This window comes from Dama dama, chromosome 15, assembly GCF_033118175.1.
Source record: "Dama dama isolate Ldn47 chromosome 15, ASM3311817v1, whole genome shotgun sequence".
In the NCBI taxonomy this organism is placed as follows: Eukaryota; Metazoa; Chordata; class Mammalia; order Artiodactyla; family Cervidae; genus Dama; species Dama dama.
Genome location: NC_083695.1, coordinates 13,812,577 through 13,840,399, shown reverse-complemented (window position 1 = coordinate 13,840,399; position 27,823 = coordinate 13,812,577). Strand labels below are relative to the sequence as shown.

The 27,823-nt window shown below is 46.2% G+C and overlaps 1 protein-coding gene across 3 annotated transcripts in view; it reads left to right on the top strand.

Moving 5' to 3' along the window:
* Positions 1 to 7,258: 7,258 nt before the first annotated feature.
* The window catches only part of TRIM67 (tripartite motif containing 67), a 53,727-nt gene continuing 33,162 nt past the window's right edge, over positions 7,259 to 27,823 (top strand). For 2 of the 3 annotated variants that reach the window (XM_061162995.1, XM_061162996.1), the window contains exon 1: positions 7,259 to 8,299. In XM_061162995.1, the coding sequence (XP_061018978.1) occupies positions 7,259 to 8,299 (1,041 nt within the window). The remainder of the gene's footprint in view (positions 8,300 to 27,823) is intronic. The other variant, XM_061162997.1, reaches the window with a different exon arrangement.

Here is a 27,823-nt window from a genome sequence, read left to right as displayed (position 1 = left end):
TACTTTGGCCACCTCATGTGAAGAGTTGACTCACTGGGAAAGACCCTGATGCTGGGAAGGATTGGGGGCAGGAGGAGAAGGGGACGACAGAGGATGAGATGGCTGGATGGCATCACCAGCTTGATGGACATGGATTTGGGTAGACTTCAGGAGTTGGTGATGGAGAGGGAGACCTGGTGTGCTGTGATTCATGGGGTCGCAAAGAGTCAGACATGACTGAGCGACTGAACTGAACTGAACTCTGCATATATGTTGAATAAGCAGGGTGAGAATATACAGCCTTGACCTACTTCTTTCCCAATTTGAAACCAGTCTGTTGTTCCATGTCTGGTTCTAACTGTTGCTTCCTGACCTGCATACAGGTTTCACAGGAGGCAGGTCAGGTGGTCTGGTATTCCCACCTCTTGTAGAATTTTCCACAGTTTGCTGTGATCTACACAGTCAAAGGCTTTGGCGTAGTCAATGAAACAGAAGTAGAGGTTTTCTGGAACTCTCTTGCTTTTTCTATGATCCAGCAGATGTTAGCAATTTGATCTCTGGTTCCTCTGCCTTTTTCAAATCCAGCTTGGACATCTGAAAGTTCTTGTTTCACATACTGTTGAAGCCTAGGAGGATTTTTTAGCATTATCTTGCTAGCGTGTGAGATGAATACAATTGTGCAGTAGTTTGAACATTCTTTGGCATTGCCCTTCTTTGGGACTGGAATGAAAACCGACCTTTTCCAGTCCTGTGGCCACTGCTGAACTGTCCAAATTTGCTGGCATATTGAGTGCAGCACTTTAACAACTTTATCTTTTAGGATTTGAAGTAGTTCAGCTAGAATTCCATCACCTCCTCTAGCTTTGTTTGCACTTATGTTTCCTAAGGCCAACCCTACTTCAAACTCCAGGACGTCTGGCTTTAGGTGAGTGATCATACCATTGTGGTTATCACAGTCATTAAGATCTTTTTTGTATAGTTCTTCTGTGTATTCTTGCCACCTCTTCTTAATATCTTCTGCTTCTGTTAGGTCCATATCATTTCTGTCTTTTATTGTGCCCATCTTTGCATGAAATGTTCCCTTGGTATCTCTAATTTTCTCGAAGAGATCTCTAATCTTTCCCATTCTATTGTTTTCCTCTATTTCTTTGCACTGTTCACTGAGGAAGGCTTTCTTATCTCTCCTTGCTATTATTTGGAACTCTGCATTCAGTTGGGTATATCTCTCCTTTTATTCTTTGCCTCTCACTTCTCTTCTTTTCTCAGCTATTTGTAAGGCTTCCTCAGACAACCATTTTGCCTTTTTGCATTTCTTTTCTTGGTGATGGTTTTGATCACTGTCTCCTATACAATATTTCAAACCTCTGTCCATAGTTCTTCAGGCACTCTGTCTATCAGACCTAATCCCTTGAATCTATTTGTCACTTCCACTATATAATTGTACGGGGTTTGATTTAGGTACCTGAATGGCCTAGTGGTTTTCCCTACTTTCTTCAATTTAAGTCTGAATTTTGCAATATTCAAATGCTCAAATAGTCAAATGTTCATGATCTGAGCCACAGTCAGCTCCAGGTCTTGTTTTTGCTGACTGTATAAAGCTTGTCCATCTTCTCCATTCATTATATCAAAGAATATAATCAATCTGATTTCAGTATTGACCATCTGGTGATGTTCATGTATAGAGTCATCTCTTGTGTTTATAGAAGCGGGTATTCACTATGACCAGTGTGTTCTCTTGGCAAAACTCTGTTAGACTTTGCCCTGCTTCATGTTGTACTCCAAGGTCAAATTTGCCTGTTACTCCAGGTATCTCTTCCTACTTTTGCATTCCAATCCCCTATGATGAGAAGGACATCTTTTTTTGATGTTAGTTCTACAAGATCTTATAGGTCTTCATAGAACCATTCAACTTCAGCATCTTCAGCAATAGTGGTTGGGTCATATGTGTGTGTGTGTGTGTGTGCTAATTCGCTTCAGTCATATCCGACTCTTTGCAACCTCATGGATTATAACCTGCCAGGCTCCCCTGTCCATGGGATTCTCCAGGCAGGAATATTGGAGTGCCCTGCCCTCCTCCAGGCGATCTTTCTGACCCAGGGATCAAACCCACATCTCTTACATCTTCTGCATTGGCAGGCAGGTTCTTTACCACTAGCACCACCTGGGAAGCCCAGTGGTTGGGACACAGACTTGGATTACTGTGATACTGAATGGTTTGCCTTGGAAGCAACCCGAGATCATTCTGTCATTTTTTAGATTGCACCCAAGTACAGCATTTCAGACCCTTTTGTTGACTGTGAGGGCTACTCCATTTCTTCTAAGGAATTTTTGCCCACAGTAGTAGATATAATGGTCATCTGAATTAAATTTTCCCATTCCAGTCCATTTTAGTTCACTGACTCCTAAAATGTAGATATTCACTCTTGACATCTCCTATTTGACCACTTCCAGTTCACCTTGATTCATGGACCTAACATTCCAGGTTCCTACGCAATATTGTTCTTTACAGCATTGGAGTTTACTTTGACCACCAGATGCATCCACAACTGAGGGTTATTTCTGCTTTGGCTCAGAATCTTCACTCCTTCTGGAGCTTTTTCTCTGCTCTTCTCCAGTAGCATATTGAGCACCTACTGACCTGGGGAGTTCAACTTTCAGTGTCCTATCTTTTTGCCTTTTCATACTGTTCATGGGGTTCTCAAGGCAAGAATACTGAAGTGGTTTGCCATTCTCTCTTCCAGTGGACCACATTTTGTGAGAACTCTCCACCATGACCCGTCCATCATCCCTACATGGCATGATTCATAGTTTCATCCACTTAGGCAAAGCTGTGGTCCACCCAGCGCAGCCAAAATTAAATAAATAAACAAAAATTTTAAAATTTAATTATATAATTTCACATTGTACTGTGAACTAAATATGTACCTCACCGAAAATTCATATATTGAAATCCTAACTATCATCATAATATATTTGGAAGAGGGGCCTTTTGGAGGCAATTAGGTCATGAGGGTAGCTCCCTTGTGAGTGGAATTAGTGCCTTTGTAAGAAGAGATATGAGAGCTTTCTCTGCTCTCCCCTTCTCCATGTAAGGATTCATAAAGAAGGCAGCTGTCTGGCATCAAGGGGGGTATCTTCACCAGACATCAGATCTGCTAGTGCTTTGATCATTGACTTCTCAGCCTCTGGAACTGTGAGCAGTAAATTTAGTTGTTTAAACCACTCAGTCTATGACTTTTTTTTACAGTAGACTTAACAGTCGAGGACACACTGTCAAGTGCTACAATGGAAATATTATTATTTTCCTCACCATCTAAATGAGGCCCAGATTTTGACTTGAAATGGATATGCCATTCAATCTTGGAATCAAATGTCTTCATGAGAGTAATTTTTATTAAGGAAGATATATCATTCTTTTTTAAAATTTTCATTTACTTATTTATTTATTGGGGCTTCCCAGGTGATGCTAGTCATAAAGAATCCATTTGCCAGTGCAGGAAACACAGGTTCAACCCCTGGGTCAGGAAGGTCTCTGGAGGAGGAAATGGCAACCCACTCCAGTATTCTTCCTGAAAGAAATCCTACAGGGTAGCAAAGAGCTGGACATGACTGAGCACCACTCACTTGATTATTTGGGCTACACTGAGTCTTCGGTGGTAAGCATGGGCATTCTCTAGTTGAGGTGAGTGGGAGCTACTCAGGCTTCTCACTGCGGTGGCTTTTCGTGTTGCAAAGCACAGGCTCTAGGCAAGTGGGCTTCAGTAGTTGCGCTTGCTGGCTCAGTAGGTGTGGCACATGTGCTTTGCTGCCCTGAGGCACATGGGATCTTCCTGGACCAGGGGCTGAGCCCATGGCCCCTGCATTGGCAGGCAGATTCTTAACCACTGAACCACCAGGTAAGTTCTATCATTGTTGTTGTTGTTGTTGTTTAGTGACTAAGTTGTGTCTGACTCTGGGATTCCAGTCTTAACAATTATCAATAATATACAGAGACTTTTAGAACCAATGAATTCTATCCTTAAATTTTACATACAAAAAAACTGAGGATCAGAGAAGTGAGATTATTTTTCTGTATACGTATGGTACATGACTCGGGACAGAAAGAGGACTTTTATAGCGATGTTGACAACTATTAGTGACTATGGTTATGTGCAGTAAGCTATTGGAACCATCGTGTAACCCCACCTCCTACATAGCAGCTGAAGGATGCCAATCCCCACAGTGAGCAATGCCTCAGCAACAGCTGTACAAGGTTAAGCTGATTTAGATCATGGGATTGAGGGAATGGAAGGGGGCAGGTGGGAAAGGCACAGGTGGAGAATTCTGTGCTTCCTTCCCACGGAAAACAAAATCATGCTCAGTTTGAGTGACAGAGTCACTGGAATTTAGTCCTGATCGGGCATATTTCCATTCCCCTTCAAGAGCTCCCAGTGCTCAGCCTGACCCCCTAAGCAGTTTGTCTTGGCCTGAAAATGACAAAGCAGAGCGTGTCTTTCAGACATATGCACTGGTTGGGGATGGAGTGGGGCGCTTGGCAGGCAGGCCTGTTCACAGTAGAACCGTAAGAGATTATTATTTCCTTTATAGTCACCAGGTTGCTGAGATGGGCTGGGGTGAGTGACGATACTGCTAACATCACAACAAATGCATCTTTGAATGATTCAATCACATAAGCTACCTACACCTAAACGCCCCACCCGAATCCCCCCATCCCACCCCACAGCAGTAGTAACACTATAGCAACTTTCTTGAAGGCTTCAAAGCATTGCAGGCAAGATGCAGTACATAGTGACTTTATTATAGAAGGGAGATTAAAACAGGGGGTCACCGCGCCCCATCTGGGGATACTGACGCCTGGTTGAATCCTCCTAAGCTCCCTGCAGCTGAGAATTCCGCTCAGGCCTTTTAACTCTGTGTTGCTCTCTACGCTCCACGCTGCGGGCCTGCTCTTCAACTTTAAGACGAACTGGAAGCTGGCTGTTCAACAGTGGCCAAAGCTGAACTGAAGAGTCACGGGATTTTAGAGCAGGCAGTAAGATATGCAATCTGTATTTAGGACAACTTCGTTTAGTTCTCACACAGAAGTATGATTACCATTCTCCTTGACAGATGCAGGCTCAGAGACTAGGAAAGCATAAGTAGACTGCTCAGGGTGGAAGCCACTGGTCAGGGAAGGAGCCGAGATTCTCACCTGGGATCCTGACTCGGAGAGTTCCGTCAGGAGAACGTCAGCACGCCTCGCCCGCGGGGGTCTACCTGCGCCGCCCCCAACCCCTTATCCCAGGCACTGGTCTCCCCAGGTGGGCGGCGTTCTCCCGCGGCCGCCCCTCCCCCGTGGGCGCGCTCCCCGCCCGGTGACTGGCAGACACCGAGGCTCCCCGCCCGGCGCTGCGGCGCCTCTCCTGCCTTTGTTTGGAGCGCGGGAGAACCCGAGAACAGGGGGAGGCGTGACTTCAATATTCTTGTCGTTTTTAAACAAGCGATTTCCTAATTTGTGTCTGTTTCAGGCCAGCGTGAAGCGTCGGTAGGCAGAGCCGTCTGCGCCGCGAGCACTTGCTCCTGCCAGCCCCCAGTCCCCGCGTTCCCGGGGGGCCTCCCCACCCATCCTTCCCGGCGGCGGAGAGACAACAGCTACGCAGACGAGCAGCCTGGCCGCGGGTGGGAGGCTCTCCTCGCGGCTGGCTGGCACAATGTGGAGATTTTTTCATTCATAAAACTAGCAGCTATGCTCGCTGCCTTCCCGCCTGCCCCTCGCCGCCCCCTCGGCGGCAGGGTAGGCCCGGGTCCGGGGAATGGGTTCCGAGGGCCAGCGAGCATAGGTGGCTCGTCTTCGCGTTTCGCCAGGAAGTCCCATTTCATAAATTTCGTGCGGGGTCCTCTCTCTATTAGACGATTAACATCGATCGCGCAGGAGCCCTCTCGATTGAAGAGACAAGACGGCTTGTGATTCGATCCATAAATAAAACCTCACCCTTTGACTCCAGGTTGTCCGACATCTTGCTGCTGCATTTTTCGGTCTATCAGATTTAGGAAGCGACTGTCAGCCGTGCTATCGCTGCATTTGTAAACAACTGGCTTTCTAGGACCCTGTTTTTACCCTTTTATGGTGGCGGGTGGGAGTAAGGGGGAATGGGCGGGGGAGATGATGGCAGGGACGGGACGGGACGGGTCGTCGTACTAATTCAAGATGCAATTTCCATCCGAATAATAGATTGTTATTAACAATGATCCTCTCTGCGAACCCTTAAAATTGTCCCTTGCCTCCCCTAGCAGCAAGAGGCGAGCCCTCATTCGCCGAGCAGACTCCGCCTCCCTCCTTCTCCCCTCCTCCCCATCACTACTCTCGGCTCTGGAAATTACAACTCCTGGGCGCGCGGCGTCGGGAGGAGGCTGCGCGGGGAGGAAGACGACAGGGGATTCCCGAGCCAGCCGGGCGCTCACCCTCCGCCCGCTGGTTGCAGCGTCGCGCGGCCAAGGTCAGAGGCGCCGCAGGAGCAGAGGCTGCGAACCGAAGCGGCGGGTCAATCCTGCCCTCGGGGAGAGAGAGCCCCAGGGCGCGCTCGGCCGGCGGCAGCAGCGGCCGGAGAGGGAGGTGAGAGAAGGTCTCCAGGCCCGCACGGCCGCCGGAGGTAGTCGCTGGCGCGGAGACCCGGCAGGTGGAGGCCGCTGGGACCAGAGAAGCTCGAGAGGCACCTTTGGTTCCCGGGCGCTGTCCGTCGCCTCGTGGTGCTGAACCCAGCCCCAAGGCCAAGCTGCCTGCTCGCCCGCCTTCTCACAGATCTCCCGGACTGGGGGAGGGGGGGGGGGCGAGGGCAAAGGGGGCCCCTGGACAGCTGCCCGTTGGAACCTGGAACGGAGGGGCTGAAACGGGAGAGCTAGCGATCCGCAACCCAGCAGCTGGTCCTGATGTGGAGAGGAGACGCCCGCTGCTGCCGGCGGCGGCGCTAGTGCTGACTCATCACCTAAAGCATCTCGCAAGCCACGGCGAGGGCAGCCGAACGGCCCCGGACTCTGGCCGCAGGTTGAAGCCTCTGGTGCAGGAGCCTCGCGGGCAGGAGGTGAGAAGCCTCTTTTACCTCTTCCCCCTCACCTAATCGTCTATGGGCGGTGGCCCCAGGACACAGAGAGGGGCGTGCCCACGGGTTGCAAAGTAGTCTTGCCCGTGTGATGCTCCCTCCTCCCATCCCATTGGTGCTAACCTCACTTATTCTCCTCTGCCCTTCTCCGGAGCTTGGGCCATTCCACCTTTCACCCTGAGCAGTTCTCCGCCGGCGCAGCGATGGAGGAGGAGCTGAAGTGCCCAGTGTGCGGCTCCCTGTTTCGGGAGCCCATCATCTTGCCGTGTTCCCACAATGTCTGCCTGCCTTGTGCCCGTACCATCGCGGTGCAGACCCCGGACGGTGAGCAACACCTGCCCCCGCCGCTTCTGCATTCTCGGGGCTCGGTGCTGTCCGCAAGCGCCGCCGCCGCGCCCCCTCTAGACCAGGAGGCGGCTGCTGGCCCGGCGTGCAGCGGCGCGGGCGGAAGCGCAGCTGGCGGCCTGGGCGGCGGTGCGGGAGGCGGCAGCGACCACGCGGACAAGCTGAGCTTGTACAGTGAGACAGACAGCGGTTATGGCTCTTACACCCCGAGCCTCAAGTCCCCAAACGGGGTTCGCGTGCTGCCCATGGTGCCGGCGCCTCCCGGCTCCTCCGCCGCCGCTGCTCGGGGCGCCGCCTGCTCCTCGCTGTCCTCGTCCTCAAGCTCCATCACGTGTCCGCAGTGCCACCGCAGCGCCTCCCTGGACCACCGCGGCCTGCGCGGCTTCCAGCGCAACCGACTGCTGGAGGCTATCGTGCAGCGGTATCAGCAGGGCCGCGGGGCGGCGCCGGGGGCGTCCGCAGCGGCGGCGGTGGCCATCTGCCAGTTGTGCGACCGCACCCCGCCGGAGCCGGCCGCTACGCTCTGCGAGCAGTGTGACGTGCTCTACTGCGCTGCCTGCCAGCTCAAGTGCCATCCGTCCCGGGGACCCTTCGCTAAGCATCGCCTGGTGCAGCCGCCGCCGCCGCCCGCGCCCTCCGAGGTCGCCTCGGGGTCTCCGGGCGCTGTCCAGGGCGCCTCCAGCGGAAGTGGCGGCTGCAAGAGCCCTGGAGCCGCCGCAGCCGGAGCGGCGGGGGGCAGCACCTCCCGCAAGTACCCTACGTGCCCCGAACACGAAATGGAGAACTACAGCATGTACTGCTTAAGCTGCCGAACCCCGGTGTGCTATCTGTGCCTGGAGGAAGGCCGGCACAGCAAGCACGAGGTGAAGCCGCTGGGGGCCATGTGGAAACAGCACAAGGTGAGCGCCCGCCGGGCGGGGCACGCGGACCACGGGTGCAAAGAAAAGGGTGCCCCCTCCCGTTGGCTAAATGAACTCCAAGTACTCTGAGCTGGTGTTGGAAATGGGAAGGGAATGGAAAGATGACATACTAGGTCCCCTCCCCCTTGAGGCTGTTTTGAGTCTCCCCAAAAGTCATCCAGAATGCAGAAGCAGATCGCAGGACTCTTTCACTCCCAAAGTTGACTAATAAGTTACATTGATGACCCCTCCAGATTTATGGCACCTGGATTTATAGAGAGACTTTCTCTTACTGGGACTCTGGGTGATGGAAGTGTGGCAGGGTTGCAGAGTAAGCTCTTAGGAAGACAGCGAGGCACACTCATCTTCAGGCTGCTTTAAGCCATCTTCCCAGGGACTTGCCTGGGGATGCCACCTCCCTAGTGGGAAGGAACAGCCTCTAACAGGCAACTCGCATACACTTGTGGCTGCCAATGTATCTTCATATCTGACACAGAAGGAGAAAAGCCTTCAAAATCAGGTGAGGCCCTTGATCAGATCCCAAGGCATGAGTAAGGTCAGTTTTCCTAACAAACATTCACCTCAATTTCCTAATCAAAGGCCAGGCTGAGCAACTGGACTCGCTGCTAAGGTCAGTGATCCAGGTTCCTTGTTCAAAGATTCCAACTGCAAATTTGTATGTTTATCATTCAACGTCCTCTTTCCAGTAAACTCTTGCCCTGCAGAGAAGCAGGAGGTCTCCAAAGAGCCCAACAGGAAATATGTATTCTGATGGAGGAGGAAAAACACAGGGAAATAGGGCAACTTGCCGTGGTTCTCTCTTCATATCATCCACCTGGAAACAGACAAAAAGAAGAGCCCGGGTGGGAGAGAAGAAGGGGCAGACCGTTTATACTATAGGTTTATTACATACAGTTGCTATACAATTTCTGCTACGGTCTGCCAGTTATTTCTGTAACTCAACATTTTCAAAGAGAAAAAATGAGGAACACTTCAGAAATCCACCTTGGAGAGAGAAATCTGCATTATAGGCCAGAAAAGAGAAATCTGGAGTCAAATCTCTAATTCTAGAGCAGTGATTCTCATTTGGGAACAATTTCACTCTCCTTCTAGGACATTGCCAATGTCTGGAGACAGTTTTGGTTGTCACACTTAGGAATTTGCTCCTGGCATCTGGGTTAGAGGCCAAGAAGCTGCTAAATAGCCTACAGTGCACAACCTCCATCAAAACAATAACCCATAAAAATATCAATGCTGTCTGTGGACTTGAAAATATTCACAACGTAAAAGTTGAGAGTTATGTTTTATTCAGTGGAAATTTTTAGGACTTCATGTCCAGGAGGCAGCAGCTCAAGAAACCCTGAGAGAACTGCTCCAAGGAGGTGATGGGAGGAGCCAGGTTATACAGAAATTTTGCAAACAAGTGCAAGTCTGGATATCAAAAGATTATCATTAATTAAAGAAAACCAGATAACCCAAGTTGAGGAATTTAGGGCTTTTCTATATATAGAAAGATGCAAGAGTCTGGGCTCACTGAAATCATCCCTTTGATATGCACCTAGCTATTGGGGGCCAATTTCCTGTGTTTTCTTCACATCCTTAGTTTCCTCAGGGCTCACCATAGGGAGCAGCTGCAGTGATGGCTACTAGATGGCTGGTATTCTTTCCTTCCTGGGTCCCCTCGGAGTTCACCAGCTCACCATCCATGGCGGCTGCAGTTGCTGGGGACTGTGACATCTTTGTGTGTTGAAATATTCTATTTCTCATGTCTCTGAGAGAAACCATGTTGTAAGTTACACAGACCTAGATCCAACTCTCAGGGTTTGTAATTCACTTGCTATAAACATTTAGGCACAATTTTAAACCCACTGAATAATGTCTAACTCAGATAATTGTTGTTAGGTTAAGTATAATACTGTATGTTTACCCTCTAGCACAGTACCTAACTCACAGTAACCAATATATTATTATTATTATTATTATTATTATTATGGGCTTTCCTGGTGGCTTGCATGGTAAGGAATCTGCTTGCAATGCAGGAGATCCAGGTTTGCTCCCTGGCTTGTGAAGATCCCCTGGAGAAGGGAATGGCTACCCACTCCAGTATTCTTGCCTGGATAATTCCAAGGAGGAGTCTGGCAGGCTACAATCCATGGGGTCACAAAGAGTCAGACATGGCTGGCCGAATTATAGTCCTAATCCTTAAAAGCCCTAAACTTGCAGAAAGCTACAGGGCAACAGCATAAAGCTCTTATTTTGACCACAGTGACTTGGTTATCTGGAGAAAACACACACTGGTAGCATGTTGAGTCCTAAAATAGCTTTGAGCTAAATGAGAATGTCCGCTCCAGTGAGTTGTCATTCGTGTGACATTTTGTTGCATATCACTTCACGGTGATTGTAGCTGCCTTGCTTATTTTATCTTTCAAGTGAAGAGGCATTGTTTTACAAATAAAGAAATCTTCTGCAAAGAGGTTGTAATCAATTATCAAGACAAGGTTCACATTCAGATTTACAAGCTGGTAAATTTTTACAGCTTAGATAGCTAGAACTAATTTCGGATGTTGCCACCCAAATTTTTGGCTTAGTGTAGAGTGGAAACCAAAATGAGTTGAGGTGAATCTGCAATCTTAAAAGATTAGGTCTCTTATCTGGAAAAGTGAGTTGGATAACAAGCAATGGTTTTAAGAACCAAGATCATGCAGGGAAAACACTGGTCATCTTGATTTGGTGTCAACAGCAGTTTTACAACATTCCTATCTGAAGAAATATGAAAAGAATACATGATATTTGCTCAATAGAGTGGGACAGTTATCTGTGGAAAATACACCTATGCAGAATCTAAGTGTCTCAATTTAATATCACATCTTCAGGGAGCTAAGACAATACTCCTAGGTAAAGAAAGAATTCTATGAGATACTTTTGTGAAAACTTCTTTTCAAGAATGAGAAGAAGTCCTGCCATTCTCTTTCACCAGGTGCTGTTTTTCTATGGATCGGTAAATCATTACGTGCTCCTTATCATCTCACTAGGGGTTGGAAATCTAAAGAAAAGATAACAGAGGGAGCCCTGGTGGAAAGTTTGATCTTGCTTTGTGAGCAGGCATCTAGACCACCATTTTGAGCTGTGAAGGTGGCTACTTTTGTTTGTTTGTTTTTAAGATTATTTTTATCATATGGAGCATTTTTAAAGTCATTATTTGTTACAATATTACTTCTGTTTTATGTTTTGGTTTTTTGGCCCTGAGGCACATGGGATCCCTGACCAGGGATCAAACCCCCTGCTCTGGAAGGCAAAGGCTTAATGACTGGACTGCCAGGAAAGTCCCTAGAGGACTACTTTTGAAAGATACACTCAATTTCACACCCCCACCATGGCTGTTTGAGTTCTTTAGTAAAGCTTATTAAAGTCTCTGGATTTTGTTGTCATCGTCGTCGCTGTCATAGTCTGAAAATCCCAGGAGCCATGACGATCTTGGTACACTACCAGAACTAGAATCAGGACAGAAATATTTCTCTAATATCCCTTTACTAGAGAAGCCTTAATCAAAGCTTTAATTCCTCTCTAGTGCGACTGGAGCTTGCCATCTAATTAGTGATTCTTAGGCAAAGAGACATGTAAGTGACACTGAAATCTATTTTGAAACAAGGTCGATTATCACCTCTCAAAAACAGTGTAAACACTTCAGGTCTTGGTCAAACACATTTTTAAATGATTCTCCAGGAAGAGGCTTAATCATTTCAAAGAATCTGATGTGACGAAGCAATACAGTGCAAAAGATAGGACAAAGAAGGGAGGCTTTCCATGACAGCTTCTGTCTTTTTGCTATTGGGTGGAATTCTAATTCTCCTGAAACTAGGAGAGGGTCACTGTGGGATGAACCTCTTTCTAGTGTGACATGTCGCAGAATATCAGCAGCCACTGTAATTCCTGCTGAGTGAAGGACTCTGAATTAAAGTGGGTACAAGTTGATTCCTGAACTGAGGTAGGGACTGCTGGATAAGCCCTTCTTCAGAAGTCCTTTGAGAACCATGGACAATAGAGGAGAATCAAAAAAATCTCATTGTACCCCAGGACTACTATTCCCAAGGAGTCAGCATTTCACAAGAGCAAAGGAGACAGTAAAGTCTGAAAATCACAGGAAAGAGAGGACTTCAGGTTACTGCCATGTCCCAAGGATCTGCCAGGCTCCTCAGCAGCCTGGTCCTACCTTATTTTTACAGAAGAGATAAAGAATGGGATTTAAACTTTAAAGCCTCAGAGGAAAGACTTTCTCCATTAAAAGATAACACATAAATGACAAAAGCAGAACATGTAATCATAATTGTATATGATCATAAATATATTTATTAGAATATTTGTAGTACATTATAACACAGGGAACAAATGCTCTTTGTTAAGCATTAGAATTACAGGTGTAGAGATGTAGAAATTAAATATCATCCCCAAATTTCAATTTGCTGAGAAAAACATCCAAAAATTCTAACATTTTGGAGTTTTTTTCTTCTAGAATTCTATTATATATTTATTTTAAAATTGTCTTTTTTTTTTCTTTAACAATACAATATGAATATCTTTCCTGTCAATTAATGTACATCATTTTGGACAGCTGCATGTTATTCCATTGTAAGGATGTATCCACACCCTTATGCTGGACTTTATCTATGTGTTTTCAGTCTTTTGCTGATAGGAACATTTTTCAAGTTAAATCTATGCCTATATCCTTAATAATCACCTTAAGTTAAATTTCTAAACATGGAGCTGCTATATCAAAGGAGATATGGCTTTCAGACATCTGATTAATGTTGCCAAATTGCTTTCCATAAAGTTCATACCTATCTTTCCTCCCAATAGCAAAATTATATTAAAAATTTTAAATTCATGTTGACAAGGACCGTGGAGGAAAACAATTAGATGGATTGTCTTGTTTCTAGTAACCGTTGTTTGCTATTTTCATTACATTATTATTAGAACTATTTTTAAAGAGGATCACAGTATCTAGATTTTTATAACTACCTGTCTGCCCTCAAAAACTGGTTTAATATGCATAACTATTGCTTAAATATGTGCATGTGTGCTAAGTCACTTCAGTAGTGCCCAACTTTGTAACCCTACAGACCATAGCCCACCAGGCTCCTCTGTCAATGGGATTCTCCAGGCAAGAATACTGGAGTGGATTGCCATGTCCTCCTCCAAGGGATCTTCCCAACCCAGGGATCGAACCCTAGCCTCTTAGGTCTCCTGCATCAGCAGGCAGATTCTTTTCCAGTAGCACCACCTATCCTTTCTTGAATTAAGGCCCATGAAAAGATCAAGTCTTCAGGGCCCATCTAAGGCATTTTTGAGTGGGATTGAAAGGGGGAAAAGAGATTTAGGTAAATAGAAGTGTTTGGCAAAAATCTTCTGGGAGGTCTGAAGTTTCCAGCTTTCTGGCTAATTACTGCAAGCTGAGAGTTACTTAACAGAAATCTCTCAGGGCTGTCAGAGCATGTAGCATGGAAATATACACAATCTGAGTGGAAACGTGGATTGTTTGAAATGTTGAATCTTTCACCAACTCTGGAGCTCTGGGAAATGAATTGCATAGGCTGGCTTCTGTTCCACCAGTTCCAGACTGGCTAAGAACCAATGGCAAAACTGCTTAGACACCTGGGAACACGAGCTGACTCTGATAAGCGGAGGCTGCATCGTCTTCTGAAGCCACCCTCTGTGTTCACATCACCACTGTCTTTAAAGCTACCAGCGCTGTAGCCTGCCTCATGCTTGGATTTAATTCCAGGCAGGTCAGTAATTCAGGATCAGCTATTAGAAAGAAACCCTGTGTTACAAGCTTTGAAGTATCTTCTCTCCTCATCATTCCATACATCTGAAAAACAAAAAGTGTGTTTGAGAAAAAGCAAGAATCCATAAACTTGAATTGCTTTCTCTTCTCTTTGAAGACTATGTATGGAGGATAGGGGTTCAGGAGAACTCTTTGAAGATTATTTATGGAGGATAGGGGTTCAGGAGGATTGAGAAGGACCTTAGAGACTGTGAAAGGACAACCCCAGATTACTACAGAAGAATGTGTTTCCTAGTGTAGTACTTGTGGTCACTCCATGGCTAAGGTATTCTTTTTTCAGCCTGCAGTGGGATGTCCTGTATCTGGATCTATATTGGTGGAGACAGGAGCTTGCTTGTAGATGCCAGTGAGATAGATTGTTTTAGAAAGGAGAGATCTCCTAATCTCTGAGACGGATTAGAGGGGCTGACATGCTGGCATACCGCCTGTTTCTGTAAGTAAAGTTTTCCTAGGACACAGCCATCCTCATTTGCTTACATTCTGCCCGTGGCTTCTTTGGGCTTTGGTTGCTTTTGGTAGAGTTAGGTAGTTGCAACCAGAGATCTCTAGCCTGCAAAGCCAAAAATATTTACTGTCTGGCTCTTTATGGGGGGCGGGGGGAAGTGCCAACTTCTAGACTCAGACCTCGTGACTCAAAGAGTGGTCTGCAGAGCAGCAGCGGCACTGGGAGCTTGCTGGAAATGTGGAATCTTGAGACCCGCCTCAGCCACTGACTCATGATTTGAATTCAGCAACATCCCTAGTTGATCCAGACAGATGTTAAAGTTTGAGAAGCCCTGATGGGAATACTTTGGGGGCTCAAGGGCGCTGGGCCCAACGCCCTTGTGCACATCATCTGAGAAGCAGTGCGAAGGGGACTCTAGGGGGGCTGAGAGGTTTGAACCAGAGTTTGAACCCTGGGAATCTTCAAACTCATCAGATTCTGGGTGCTAGGAGGGAGGCAGTGTGGTGCTCAAAAACCACCTGAGCCAGAGATAGGCAGGAAGCTCTGAGGGGGGTGGTGCTGTCTGAGCCCTCCCGAGCCAGAGCATAGGTGTCTCATGAGAAGGGAACTTCAGACAGATGCTCTTCACTGCTTTCCTGGTCTGAACAGAAACAGTGCTGTTTGTGTATCTGGGTTTCCTTTGGGTTTGTGTCTCAGTCCTTCTATAAAGAAGCAAAGAGGGTGCTTTATCCACTCTTTAGGCAGTTTTGAAGGGCCTGCCCAGAGATTGAGGGAGGTTGGAACTCTCAGAACCATGAAACCCAAAGGAGCAGGAGAAAATCCAGGCAGTTATTGTGGGGCTCTCATGAATTCACTCCTCCCTGCTTAGAATTTCCATTTTCCAGGGTAGGCTGTTTCCTAGCAGAGATCGTAACTTCAGCCTCCTCCTTTGCAATGAGGAAAAGCGAGGTTGAGGGGATTGTCACAATTGCACAGCAATTTGTGAACTGATTCTGTAAAATGATGATCAAGTTTCCTCCTTTGTCCCTTTCAATTGACTACAAAAATGTAACAGAATACTTTGTGTATCTGAACAAAAACAGGTGGCCTATGTCATCTCCTAAAGAGTCATTAGGAATGGGAAAAAATAAAGGGTTGGCAGACACCCAATCTAGAAAGTGGAGCAGCGTGTGGGGCACAACCCTGCCCTCATTTGACTGCAATGGGTTACAGAAAAGGGAGATAAAAGCGTGAGAAGGAGACAGTGCATCTTCTTTAGAACAAATAGGATAAAAGAATTTGAGTGCTGGAGGAAATTTAAAAGATCAAATAGCTCCGTCTCTTCATTTTTCATGTGGCTACGGAAGGAAGAAGTAGTTTGCAGGAAAGAGAGAATAAGGAAGGATCCACAAGAGACAGGAACTGGTGAGGTGGGGGAGTCTAAATGACAGGTATAAAAGACTGGAATCTAGACCCCTCCAGCATTCATCCAGCAGGAGACTCTGGGCCTTGGTCACATGGCATCTGAAAAACATGTCCAGACAGTGCATTGTTTTAAAAAAATAGGTCAAGGTTGTGTTAGGAAATTTAGGCAAATAATTGTACTTGTCCAGTCTCCAAATTCTTCCTTATAAATTGATATCTATATATTCCGGGTGATATCTATAAAACCAGAAAACCAATAAAATATGAATAATCAGAAATAACAGTCCTCTCTGAAGCAGAGAATTGTGGCTAACATCACTCCATAAGTCATGTGTTATCAAATGTCTGGCTACCTCTCAGCCGAGCTGTGTACCCACATGACTAAAAGTCATCTCTAGCACTCACTGAAGATAACTTAAAAGTTGATGACGCCTCTTGACCTGTAATTCCTTCCTCTGAACCTAAGCCACTAATACGTATTTATTCTTCAAATGACCTAATTGCTTATTCAATCAACACTGAAACCTTCAATGCCAGCATCACGCCATGGACCACTGTAAGCACCAAGGCCATGGAAGGGCATGTTTTTTCCTCCCAAGAGCAGAGATCTAGTCACAGGAGAGAGAAAATCAACATGTGCATAAACAAGTAAATGCACTGGATAAATTTCTGATAATAATAAGTACTATGATGGAAGTAAAAAAATGTGATAAAAGGCAGTTAGGCAGACTTGTTCACAGGGAAAGTTGGAAAAAGCAAGATTTGAAGACTGGCTGAGAAGTAACCAGCCCAGCACAGTTCTGAAGACAGCTCACTTCACAGGGGAAGCAAGACCCAAGAACCTTTAGAGTACATGAAAAAGTAGATAAGTGGCAGGAGCAGATACAGACAGGATCCAGAAGGTGTGGGGAACATATGTAATTTTATGTTAAATGCAAAGGGAGATGATTGGGGGACTTTAAGCTGAGGAGTGATGTTTATTTTTTTAAAGATTTTTCTTACTGCAGTTGGAAAATGTGTGGTAGGGGGATAAGAGCAGAGGAAGGAAGACCACTTAGAGGCAATGGGAGTCACTTGGACCATAAATATGGACTTGAACTAGGAGGAAGGCAGCAGAAATGGGGAGAAGTTATTTTTGTTTGTTTGTACTTGGTCTTCATTGCTGCGCATGGGCTGTCTCTAGCTGTGATGAGCGGGGGCTCCTCTCTAGTTGTGGCGTGCAGGCTTCTCATTGTGGCGGCTTCTCTTGTTGTGGAGCATAGGCTCTAGGAGCATGGCCTCTAGGAGCATGGGCTTCAGTAGTTGAGGTGCAGTGGGCTTAGCAGTTGTGGTACATGGGCTTAGTTCCCCCACAGCATGTGGAATCTTCCCTGACCAGGGATCAAACCTATGTCCCCTGCATTGGCAGGTAGATTCTTAACCACTGGACCACCAGGAAAGTCCAGAAATGGAGAGAAGTTTATGCATTCATATGCTGCTTGGAAAAGACCCTGTTGCTGGGAAAGATTGAAGGCAGGAAGAGAAGGGGATGACCAGAGGATGAGATGGTTGGATGGCATCATTGACTCAATGGACATAAGTTTGAGCAAGCTCTGGGAGATGGTGAAGGACAGGAAAGCCGGGCGTGCTACAGTCCGTGGGGTTGCAAAGAGTCGGACATATCTGAGCGACTGAACGGAATGCTGCTTAGTATTCTCTGAGCTTCTTTGATTCATGGTTTGATATCTTTTACTATTTTTGGAAAATTCTCATCTATTATCTTCAGATTATTCGTTTGCTCTGCTCTCTGCCTCTCTCTCTTACTGCTGGTATTCCAATTACATGTATGTTACACTGTTTGATATTGTTCCACAGTTCTTGAATGCTCTGTTCTTTTCCCTTTAATCATTCTTTTTGTCTCTGTGTTACAGTTTCATTAGTTTCTATTGATCTCTCTTTAAGTTCGCTGATTCTTTCCTAGGCTGTGTCAAGTCAACAGATGAGTCCCTTTTCATCTTTCCTCTGCATCTTCTCAGTTGTCCTGCCTTTCCCCAGCTGTAGGAAGCCTTGAATGACCTGGACCCATGGCTGTCTCCTGCACCTTCTCCAGGAGGATTGGTGTTTTTCTTTTCCCTGTCTTCAGCCCCGTGAGGTCTGCATTTTGCTTGGGGTGGTAGGGGAAAGGGACAGGTTTTGCTGTTTGTCCCCAGTGGCTTAAGGTTTTTATTTGGAAGGAGATAAGGGTCCTGGTAGGGCTTTGTATTTTCCTGTGGTGACTGTCACGTCTCTCCTTCAAGTCAGCTCTGAACTACAGATGTCTCCCTTTTAAAATCTAATAGATCCTTTAGATTATGCAAATAATCAGATTTCACTTTTCTTTTTGGTTGCCAAAATGCTTAGAGCCAAATATTTGGTGTGTACACAATAGATACAATTTGGTGTGAAATTTATGTTATAAATTTTGAACCTCATTTCCAGCTCCATTTTATTCTGCATCCTTTGTTTCTCTTTAAGTAATGCGATCTTGAATTCTATAAACCCTTGAAAGCTGTCTTAAATCCCCTTTGAACTAAATAGATTAATAAATAATCAAGCAAGTGGCTTGCTTGAATAAAGCAAAGAAGAAAAGGAAACTTCAGAAAATATTGTTAAGAAAGTCCTCTACTTTTGAACAGTGCCCAGTCACTGTTACAAAAGCAAAATACTGTTTTAAAATGTTCAGAACAAGAAATAGGGACCCTCCCAGGCACTGGGATGCATGACTGCTCCCTTCTCCCTTTCAGTCCCTTACAATAAAGAAACTCCAGAATGACTATGCCTGGTCTTGACTGCAGGATCATTCGTTGTTTTACAACGAAGTTGTTTTACAACTTTCCTGTGAATATTGCCACATATCTCAGCTTGTTTGGAGGGTGTGATTATCACCTCTCAAATTGGCTTCCTGTACAAGTATTTGCAGCTTATTCCTAATGAATATTTGTCTTCCACGTAGTTCAGCAGGGTTCCACTCCTGTAGCTTGTTTGGAGGGGCAGATGCTCAGGAGGGGAGGTCAGGGCCCATTAAGGCCAGAAGACCTCACTGAGGGGCTGTCAGGAACATGAGAGATTTGAGATTTTAGCCTGTGTCCAAGCTCACACATGCATTTGCCACAGTTCATGGATGTGGACAGGAGGCGTGAAACTCCTGGGTGAGAACTGAAGACACTTTATTACTCACAGCAGTAGCAACACTTAGAGTATCAGCATGTTTGTGCCATTTCCGTGAGCCCAGTTCCCCCAAGGTGATGTGAAGATAGCCAGATAACGTCGGCACACACAGTAAATTGCCTTACAGAAGAGAAACATGAGCTTAGGGAAGCTGGATCTTTGGTAAAAGGCATTAGGCACAGGGCTCTTTGCTCCAGAGGGAGACAGTAAGTCCAGTTTCCGAGGTTGTTGTCTATGCAAACATCCTTGGAAGGACTGCCCAGGACAAAGAGCGATCAGTGCCTCACTGACAACACTCAAAGAGACACAAGAGAGCAAAATTATCTTCCAACAGGAAGATTAAATCAAAATTCAGGTAGTTCCTCAAGTGATCTCTGCTTGCATGCATTGTGGGTAACTTCTCCAAGCTCCTCCGGTTCTCAGAACTCCTTGTTTCCCTCGGGGTGCACAGACTTCAGGGTTTTTCTGAGTGCTGTGATAGTGATGCTGGTAGTGAAGGTGGTGGCAATGGTGGTGGAATGTCTGTGGTGCGGTCATGAGTATGAGTATAGTTAGGGTGACTTTCATTCCTGGGTGCATTTGTGTCTCCCCCAGCATGGGAGGACAAACACCATCTCACGGCTTCGTATTACGCAGCTGAAACACTCCATTGGATAGGCATTCACTGGGCACCTATGTAACCCACAGGCTGCGCTGAGGGTTCTGGATACCCTTGAAACAGGCTACAGGGAGCTCACAGTCAACTGGAGGAGAGGATAATTTTACTCCCGTGTAATATTTGTACAACTGATATTAAAAAGTGGAATAAGTGCCCTATTTGTCATGTGAATAAACTGATGAGAGAAGAGGGGGTGAAAGGCAGTTAATTTTGCCTGGAGATTGGGAAGGGGAAGGGTAGCAAGTGGGAGATTGAGGAGAAAATGGTATTTGAACTGCAGTCATGAATGATGAGTAGGAGTTTTTTCAGCAGGGAAAGAAAAAGTGAAAGTGTTAGTCATGTCCGATTCTTTGCATCCCCATGGACTGTAGCCCTCCAGGCTCCTCAGTCCCTGAAATTCTCCAGGCAAGATTACTGGAGTGGGTCACCATGCCCTTCTCCAGGGGATCCTCCCTACCCAGGGATCGAAAGGAGAGACTTAAATATACAACATTGTGTGAGGTGTTAAGAAAGATATTGAAAGCCAAGTTCCTACTTTCAAACGCCAGGGATGAACATATATTCACACACGAGGGACACTGACAGCTATGACACCACTTCTGAAAAAAGTGACGGAACTTAAATTACCCACACAGCATCTGAGACTCAGAAAGTGTTCTGGATCTCGAGACAGTGGTGAGAGAATGATGGGATAAGTGGATTCCAGAAGCGGCATTTAAGGGGATAGCTACTTTGGGAGCCTAAGAAAGATTAGCTGTTGGCTTCATTTAAATTTCAGTGAAGATTAGAGATAGCCTGGCTATAATTCTTCTGAAGGTTCTTGTAAATTTTCATTTTTTTCCCTGGGTTGTTGTATTTGTCCAGTTTGCTAGTAAAACTTGGCAGCAAAAACCTTTTGAACATCTCAGTTAGCTTTGCTGAGTTAAGAGGAGAGAGGGGGCAAAAAAAAGGAAGTGAGGAAACTGAGAGAAAAGACTTGCAGGAGCAAGGCGGCAGTGAAAGGAACTTGAGAAAAGGTTGATAAAGGAGTCGATTTTGCACTGGTCATTAGTTTTAGTTTTTTAGATGGACAGAAGGGCCCGTCTCTCCACTTGCGCACAAGAAGTCAAGAACAGCGCCAGAACACAGATATGTCATTGTGCTCAGTCACTGAGTCAGGCCAGACTTTTTGCGACCCCGTGGACTGTGGCCCACCAGGCTCCTCTGCCCATGGGATTCTCCAGGCAAGAATACGAAAGCAGGTTTCCGTTTCCTACTACAGGGGGTCTTCCCAACCCAGGGATCAAACCCGAGTTTCTTGTGTCTCCTGCATTGGTAGACGGGTTCTTTACCACTAGTGCCACCTGGGAAGCCCAGAGTGCAGATAATTGGCACTAAACCCTAAGTGTACATGGGTGCAGAGCAGAGTCAGATCAACAGCAGATGTCAGGGTAGGCTGCACAGAGGGGATTAGAGCTGAGTTGGGTTTCAAAGTGTTGGGAGCATTTGGAGATGTGAAAGGAAGGAGGAATCCAAATGGAAAGGAGAGTGTTCTCTTTTTTTATATAATTTGACCATGGATAGTGAAAGTTTCTCAGTCATGTCCAACTCTTTGTGACCCTATGGACTGTAGCCTGCCAGGCTCCTTTGTCCATGGGATTCTTCAGGCAAAAATACTGGAGTGGGTTGCCATTCCCTGTTCCAGGGGATCTTCCCAACCCAGGGATCAAACCTGGGTCTCCTGCTTGTAGGCAGATTCTTTACTGTCTGAGCCTCCAGGGAAGCCTGACCATGAATAGAAAACTCTAAGATAAGTCCTCATCAGACATGATTGTTCCCAAGACCATTCTATTATGGTTGCCAGTAACTGGGGCTGGCCTGATCCCAATGAAGAGGTAGTTTGGGTTATAGGTGATTAAAAAAAAAAAAAAAATTACCTGGCTTTGCCCTGTGAATGGCCTTAGTACAAGGACAAAGTCGGAATTCTGGCCCAGGGGTTTGTGCACCCGCCATCCTGTCCCAGGCTGGTATGCTACCACTGGAACATGATCTGAATTACTCTTCAGTCTCTGGCCCTTCTTCAGGCAAGCACAAGCTTGCTGTGCCCTGGTCTACTTGTCTACCATCTGGGTTTTCTCAGAGTCTCCAAGACGCTCATCCTCATGTGCTAAACAGCTTTAAATGTAAAATCCCACCTAACTGGACTTTTCTTCTTTACACCTGTCAGTGCTATTTTGTGGGTGACAGAGACTTACCAGTTCTCTTTATTTAATCAACTTCATACATCACATACATGGGCTTCCCAGCTGGCTCAGTGGGTAAAGAATCCACCCACAATGCAGGAGACACAGAAGACGCGGGTTTGATTGCTGGGTCAGGAAGATCCCCTGGAGAAGGAAACGACAACACACTCCAGTATTCCAAGGACAGCAGAGCCTGGCAGGCTACAGTCCCTGGGGTCACAAAGAGTTGAAAACAGCTTAGCAACTCAGTTCACTTCAGTCACTCAGTCGTGTCCGACTCTCTGCGACCCCATGGACTGCAGCACACCAGGCCTCCCTGTCCATCACCAACTCCCAGAGCCTACTCAAACTCATGTCCATTGAGTTGGTGATGCCATCCAACCATCTCGTCCTCTGTCGTCCTCTTCTCCTTCTGCCTTCAATCTTTCCCAGCATCAGGGTCTTTTCAAATGAGTCAGTTCTTTGCATAAAGTGGCCAAAGTATTGGAGTTTCAGCTTCAGCATCAGTCCTTCCAATGAATAGTCAGAACTGATCTCCTTTAGGAAATTTCCTGGTTGGATCTTCATGAAGTCCAAGGGACTCTCAAGAGTCTTCTCCAACACCACAGTTCAAAAGTATCAATTCTTTGGCACTCAGCTTTCTTTATAGTGCAACTCTCACATCCATACATGATTACTAGAAAAACCACAGCCTTGACTAGATGGACCTTTGTTGGCAAAGTAATGTCTCTGCTTTGAACAACAACAATATATCACACACATAAACAATGCTGTATTTGGGGCATCTTGGCAGCAAGGGCTATGTCTTGCTCCTTTTGTACCCCCAGTACCCAGAAGGGAAGTTGGCACCCAGGAGGCCACAGAAACATCTATTTAATATGTGAATGGTGACTCAACACCAAAATGTGTTCTAATATCAACACAGTAAATGACTGTTTCTGTGGGGTCCATTTTAGCTTCATGGTAACTCTTGAAACAGTGTGATTCATGCAGGAGGGGCAGTCCAGGCAACAGTGTGGAAATGAGGGCAGGAAGAATTATGCATTTTTCTTGGCTCCGATGGAGAGAGCCATTTGCATCATTAGCATGGCACACCCTTCCCCCATTATATTTGCTAGTGGTTGTGGAAACAATCCATTGATCTCATGGGATGACAGAAGCTAGCTAGAAATGTGGATGAGACGTTTCCCAAATGTTAGCTCTTACATCTTGTCCAGAGAACAGATTGAGTCTGTTTACTAGACTGTCATTCCTGAACTCTTTAGTGCTCCAGAAGTAGCAGAAACAGAATAAATTAAGTTTGTTGTGTTTTTTTAAATATTTTTTCTTTTTAAAATTGTATTTATTTACTTATTTTTGGCTGCACTGGGTCTTCACCGCTGCATGCGGGTTTTCTCTAGTTGCAGCAAGTGGGGACTGCTCTCTAGTTGCAGTACACGTGCTTCTCACTGAAGTGGCTTCTCTTGTGGAGCATGGGCTCTGGAGCATGAGGGCTTCAGCAGTTGCAGCTCACAGGCTCTAGAGCTCAGGCTCAGTATATGTAGCCCACAGGCTTAGTTGCCCCAAAGCATATGGTTTCTTCCCAGACCAGGGATCGAAAACAAGTCCCCTGCATTGGCAGGCAGATTCTTAACCTCTAGACCCCCAGGAAAGCCATGAAGTTTTGTTTTAGAGATAACTATCCTAAAACTCTACCACTTTCCAGGGAATGAGATCATGCATTTTAAGCAGTACACACCTCACAGTAAGTGCTAGGAAAAGAAGAGCCAATGTCACCATCATGATCATGATCATTGTGAGTGTCAAGGTCAAACACAGTGGGTAAGAGGGGACTGTTTCAGAGTCCAAGATCTTGCAGAGGTCTGAGAAGCAGCCATCACCCTAATGACACAGTTGTCCCCTTGGTGGGGCCTTTTCACCACACTACATGAATGGGTGCTAGAGAGATGATCTATTCTAGTACTGCCTGGACCAACCTTCTGGTCCTCACTGACTGAGGGAAGGATATGGGTTGAAATCAAAAGCTCTGGGTTCAGTTTAGAGCTGTGTCTTGAGATAAGTTTCTTAAAGTCTCTCAGCTTCAGTTTTCACACTTGAAAGGTGTGAGGATGAAGTGAGACGAAGTAAAGGTACCCATGGTGACTTCGGGGCACTCAGTCCATTGTAGCCCCTGCTTCTCTCCCGAAGGTACAAGCAACTTGGCCATGTCCCCTCTTCTCTAAAAAACTTAAAGCCCATGTTGTGGTCTATAGAGAGAGTATGTGTAGTATGATTCCATTCAGTGATTATTTAGGCTTCCCTGGTGATTCCGATGGTAAAGAATCTACCTGCAATGCAGGAGACCCAAGTTTGATCCCTGGGTCAGGAAGATCCCCTGGAGAAGGGAATAGAAACCCACTCCAGTAGTCTTGCCTGGAGAATCCCATGGACAGAGGAGCCTGGTGGGCTACAGTCCACGAGGTTGCAAAGAGTCAGACACATCTGAGGAGTTAACACTTTCACTTTCAATGAATATATATGTAAAAACATTTTTTAGATCTCCTGGAGGGGGAAATGGCAGCCCACTCCAGTATGCTTGCCTGGAGAATCCCACTGACGGAGGAGCCTGGCAGGCTACCAACAGTCCATGGGGTAGCAAAAGGTCAGACATGACTGGAGCTGCTTAGCATGCATGTTAGAATAGAGGGAAATATACTAGTTTGCTAGGGCTACCATAACCAATTATCACAAACTGGATGGCTTAACACAGCCAAAATTTCTTGTCTCACAGCTCAGAAGACTGGAAGTCAGAGATCAGAGTGTCACAGGACCAGGGTCCCTCTGAAGGCTCTGGGAAGGGTTGATCCAGGCTTCTCTCCCGACTTCAGGCAGCTCCTTGACTTGTGGCTGCGTAACTCCAATCTTCCTGCTGTGGGTCTGTGTCCAGATTCCCCATTTTCTTTTTTAATTAACTGATTAATTAATTTTGGACTGCACTGGGTCTTCATTGCTGTGCGTGGGCTTTCTCTAGTTGTGGGGGGTTGCTCTTTGTTGCAGTGCTCAAGCGTCTCACTGCAGTGCTTCTCTTATTGGGGAGCATGGGCTCTAGATCGAGGGATCAGTGGTTGTGGCTCATGGGCTTAGTGGCCTGGAACATGTGAAATCTTCCCATACCAGGGACCAAACCTGTGTCCTCTGCATTGGCAGGCAGATTCTTAACCACTGGACCACCAGGGAAATCTTCCCTTTCCTAAAGACTTCAGCTCTACGGGATAAGGGGCCACACTACCCCACTACGACCTCATCTTAACTGAGTACACCTGCAAGTGACCCTCTGTATCACATTTGGTGGCACTGAGGATCAGGACAGTGAAAACCTGTTTTAAGTTACTAACCAGGCAGAGGGAGCCAGTTGTCTCCTCACGAAAAAAAAGTGGAAGTGTCAGTCACTAAGTCGTGTCCGACTCTTTGCAACCCCATAGACTATAGTGCACCAGGCTCCTCTGTCCATGGAATTCTCCAGGCGAGAATACTGGAGTGGGTTGTCATTTCCTCCTCCAGGGGATCTTCCTGACCCAGGGATCAAACCTTGCATTACAGGCAAATTCTTTACCATCTGAGCCATCAGGGAAGTTGTCTCCTCATACCCCATAAAAATATTTGGTCAGGGTGAATTTGAATTATTTTCTAGCAGAGACTAGGCACATTAAGGCAAGTGGGAGTTCAGATCCTTGTGGTGGGTCAGGGGGAATGAAGGCTTTGAGGTGGGAGAGGGGCTGTGGGTGTTCGGTGGCACCAAGGACCCTGTAGACTCTGGGCAGGAGCCGGGTGCAGGAGAGAAGGGCTTTCAAAGGGAGCCGCGTCATCCTTGCGGCTTTCCTCTGAGCCTTCGTGATGATCACCAAAATTGATTATATTGAAAATATTAGCCATCCAGTGTTATCATAAGCAATGGTATTGTTGCATCAAGACACTGTTCTGAAGTTTAAATGTCCTGAGTCAGAGGACATCTAGGGAAAGAGCATGTGACTGTTTTCAGTTGTAAAATTGCTTAACTGCTCAGGGTAGAAATTTCAAATGAGACCTTAGTAACATGAATTTTTTAGTGAAAATAACCCTATTGTTTTTTCAATTACATAAGATGATACTCATTTTTAAATATTTAGGCAATACAGACAAGATGCAAAGAAAAATGTGAGAATTCATGTGTACTCTTAAAATTCTTACATGTGTGATACACTCACATATATATAATGACCTTAATAGTGACCACATATGCCACATACATAATCACATACATATGTATGCCACACATGTAAATTTTTAATAAATGAAATCTTCTTACATGTGCATTTGGTACAATGTTTTTCTTTCCACTAAACAATTTTTACAGTGATTGTTCTATGTCAATATAGAAACATGTTCCCCTTTTAATGGATGCTGAGTATTTGTGTATATTGATGAGGCATCATTGATTTAATCATTACGCCTGGATATTTAAGGTTGTGTATGAATTTTTACTATTTTGAAATTTTATATATTTATCTTTGGCTGGGTCTGCATGTCTATCTCACTACAGTGGCTTCTCTTGTTGTGGAGCTCAGGCTCTAGGGAGTGAGGCTTCAGTAGTTGCAGCTCACAGGCTCTAGAGCTCAGCTCAGTAATTGTGGCACATGGGCTTAATTGCCCCAAAGCACATGGAATCTCCCCAGATCAGGGATTGAACCTGTGTCCCTTGTATTGGCAGGTGGGTTCTTAACCGCTGGACCACCAGGGAAGCCCTGAAAGTCTGTTGTAGAGACAACTATCCTAAAACTCTACGCTTGCCAGGGAATGAGATCATGCACTTGAACTTCAGTAGTTGCAGTGCGTGGGCTCAATAGTTGTGGCACAAGGGTTTAGTGGCCCTGAGGCAGGTGGGATCTTCCCAGACCAGGGGTCGAACCCACGCCCCTGTATAACCACTGAACCATCAGGGAAGCCCTGAGCTGAGTTTTGGATGATGAGGGTGGGGGCTGGCAAAACAAGAGGGAGACCACATCAGACAGTGTACAGGGATGCATGACGGAGCAAGACAGAGCAGCCTGGCAGGTGTGCTGAGGTCGTCTCCGTCTGGCTGCTGGCTTTGCCTGTTAACTCCAACATGAACTGACAAGCCTACGTCCCTAGGGGGACATAGAATTTCCAATTAATCTCGGTCTGCTTTCTGCACACGTGAGCTCTTGAGGGTCGTTTGGCACTAAACGACCCTCTTACCAGAATAGGAAGTGACCGTGTGCCCAGGGGTACATGTAGTGATGTACCGAGTCCCCATCAGGCCTGCCTCTTCTTATTTTTGACCTCACCAGCATTAAGGCCTAGGCAAGGAAGTTTGGTTGGTGGCTCTGACAAATCAGTGTTGGCAGCTTGAAGATACCTGTTGACACGTTGAACTGCTCCCCCTGAAAGCCTGGGGCAGGAGCTCATCGAGAACTCCTAAGCTGTCAGCATTTTGGGGAGTTGGACTCTGAAGCTGAGCTGTGGTTGGGAAGGAGAAACAGTTCCCACCATGCCCATCTCCACAGGGACTGAACTTACCCAAGTACAGCATGAATTGCTGATTGCAGCATAGCTATCTTTGTGTTTGTTTGACCTCCCAGCCAGTTAGACTGACTTGTTGTGAGCAAAGGGAACCAACTATGGCTTAGTTGGACTGAAGAAGATTTATTGGAAAAATTACACTTTTTCCTAAGCGCTCACAGAATCCAAGGGAGTTTTGAGAGCCAGATTCAAAGTCACGACAGGGGCT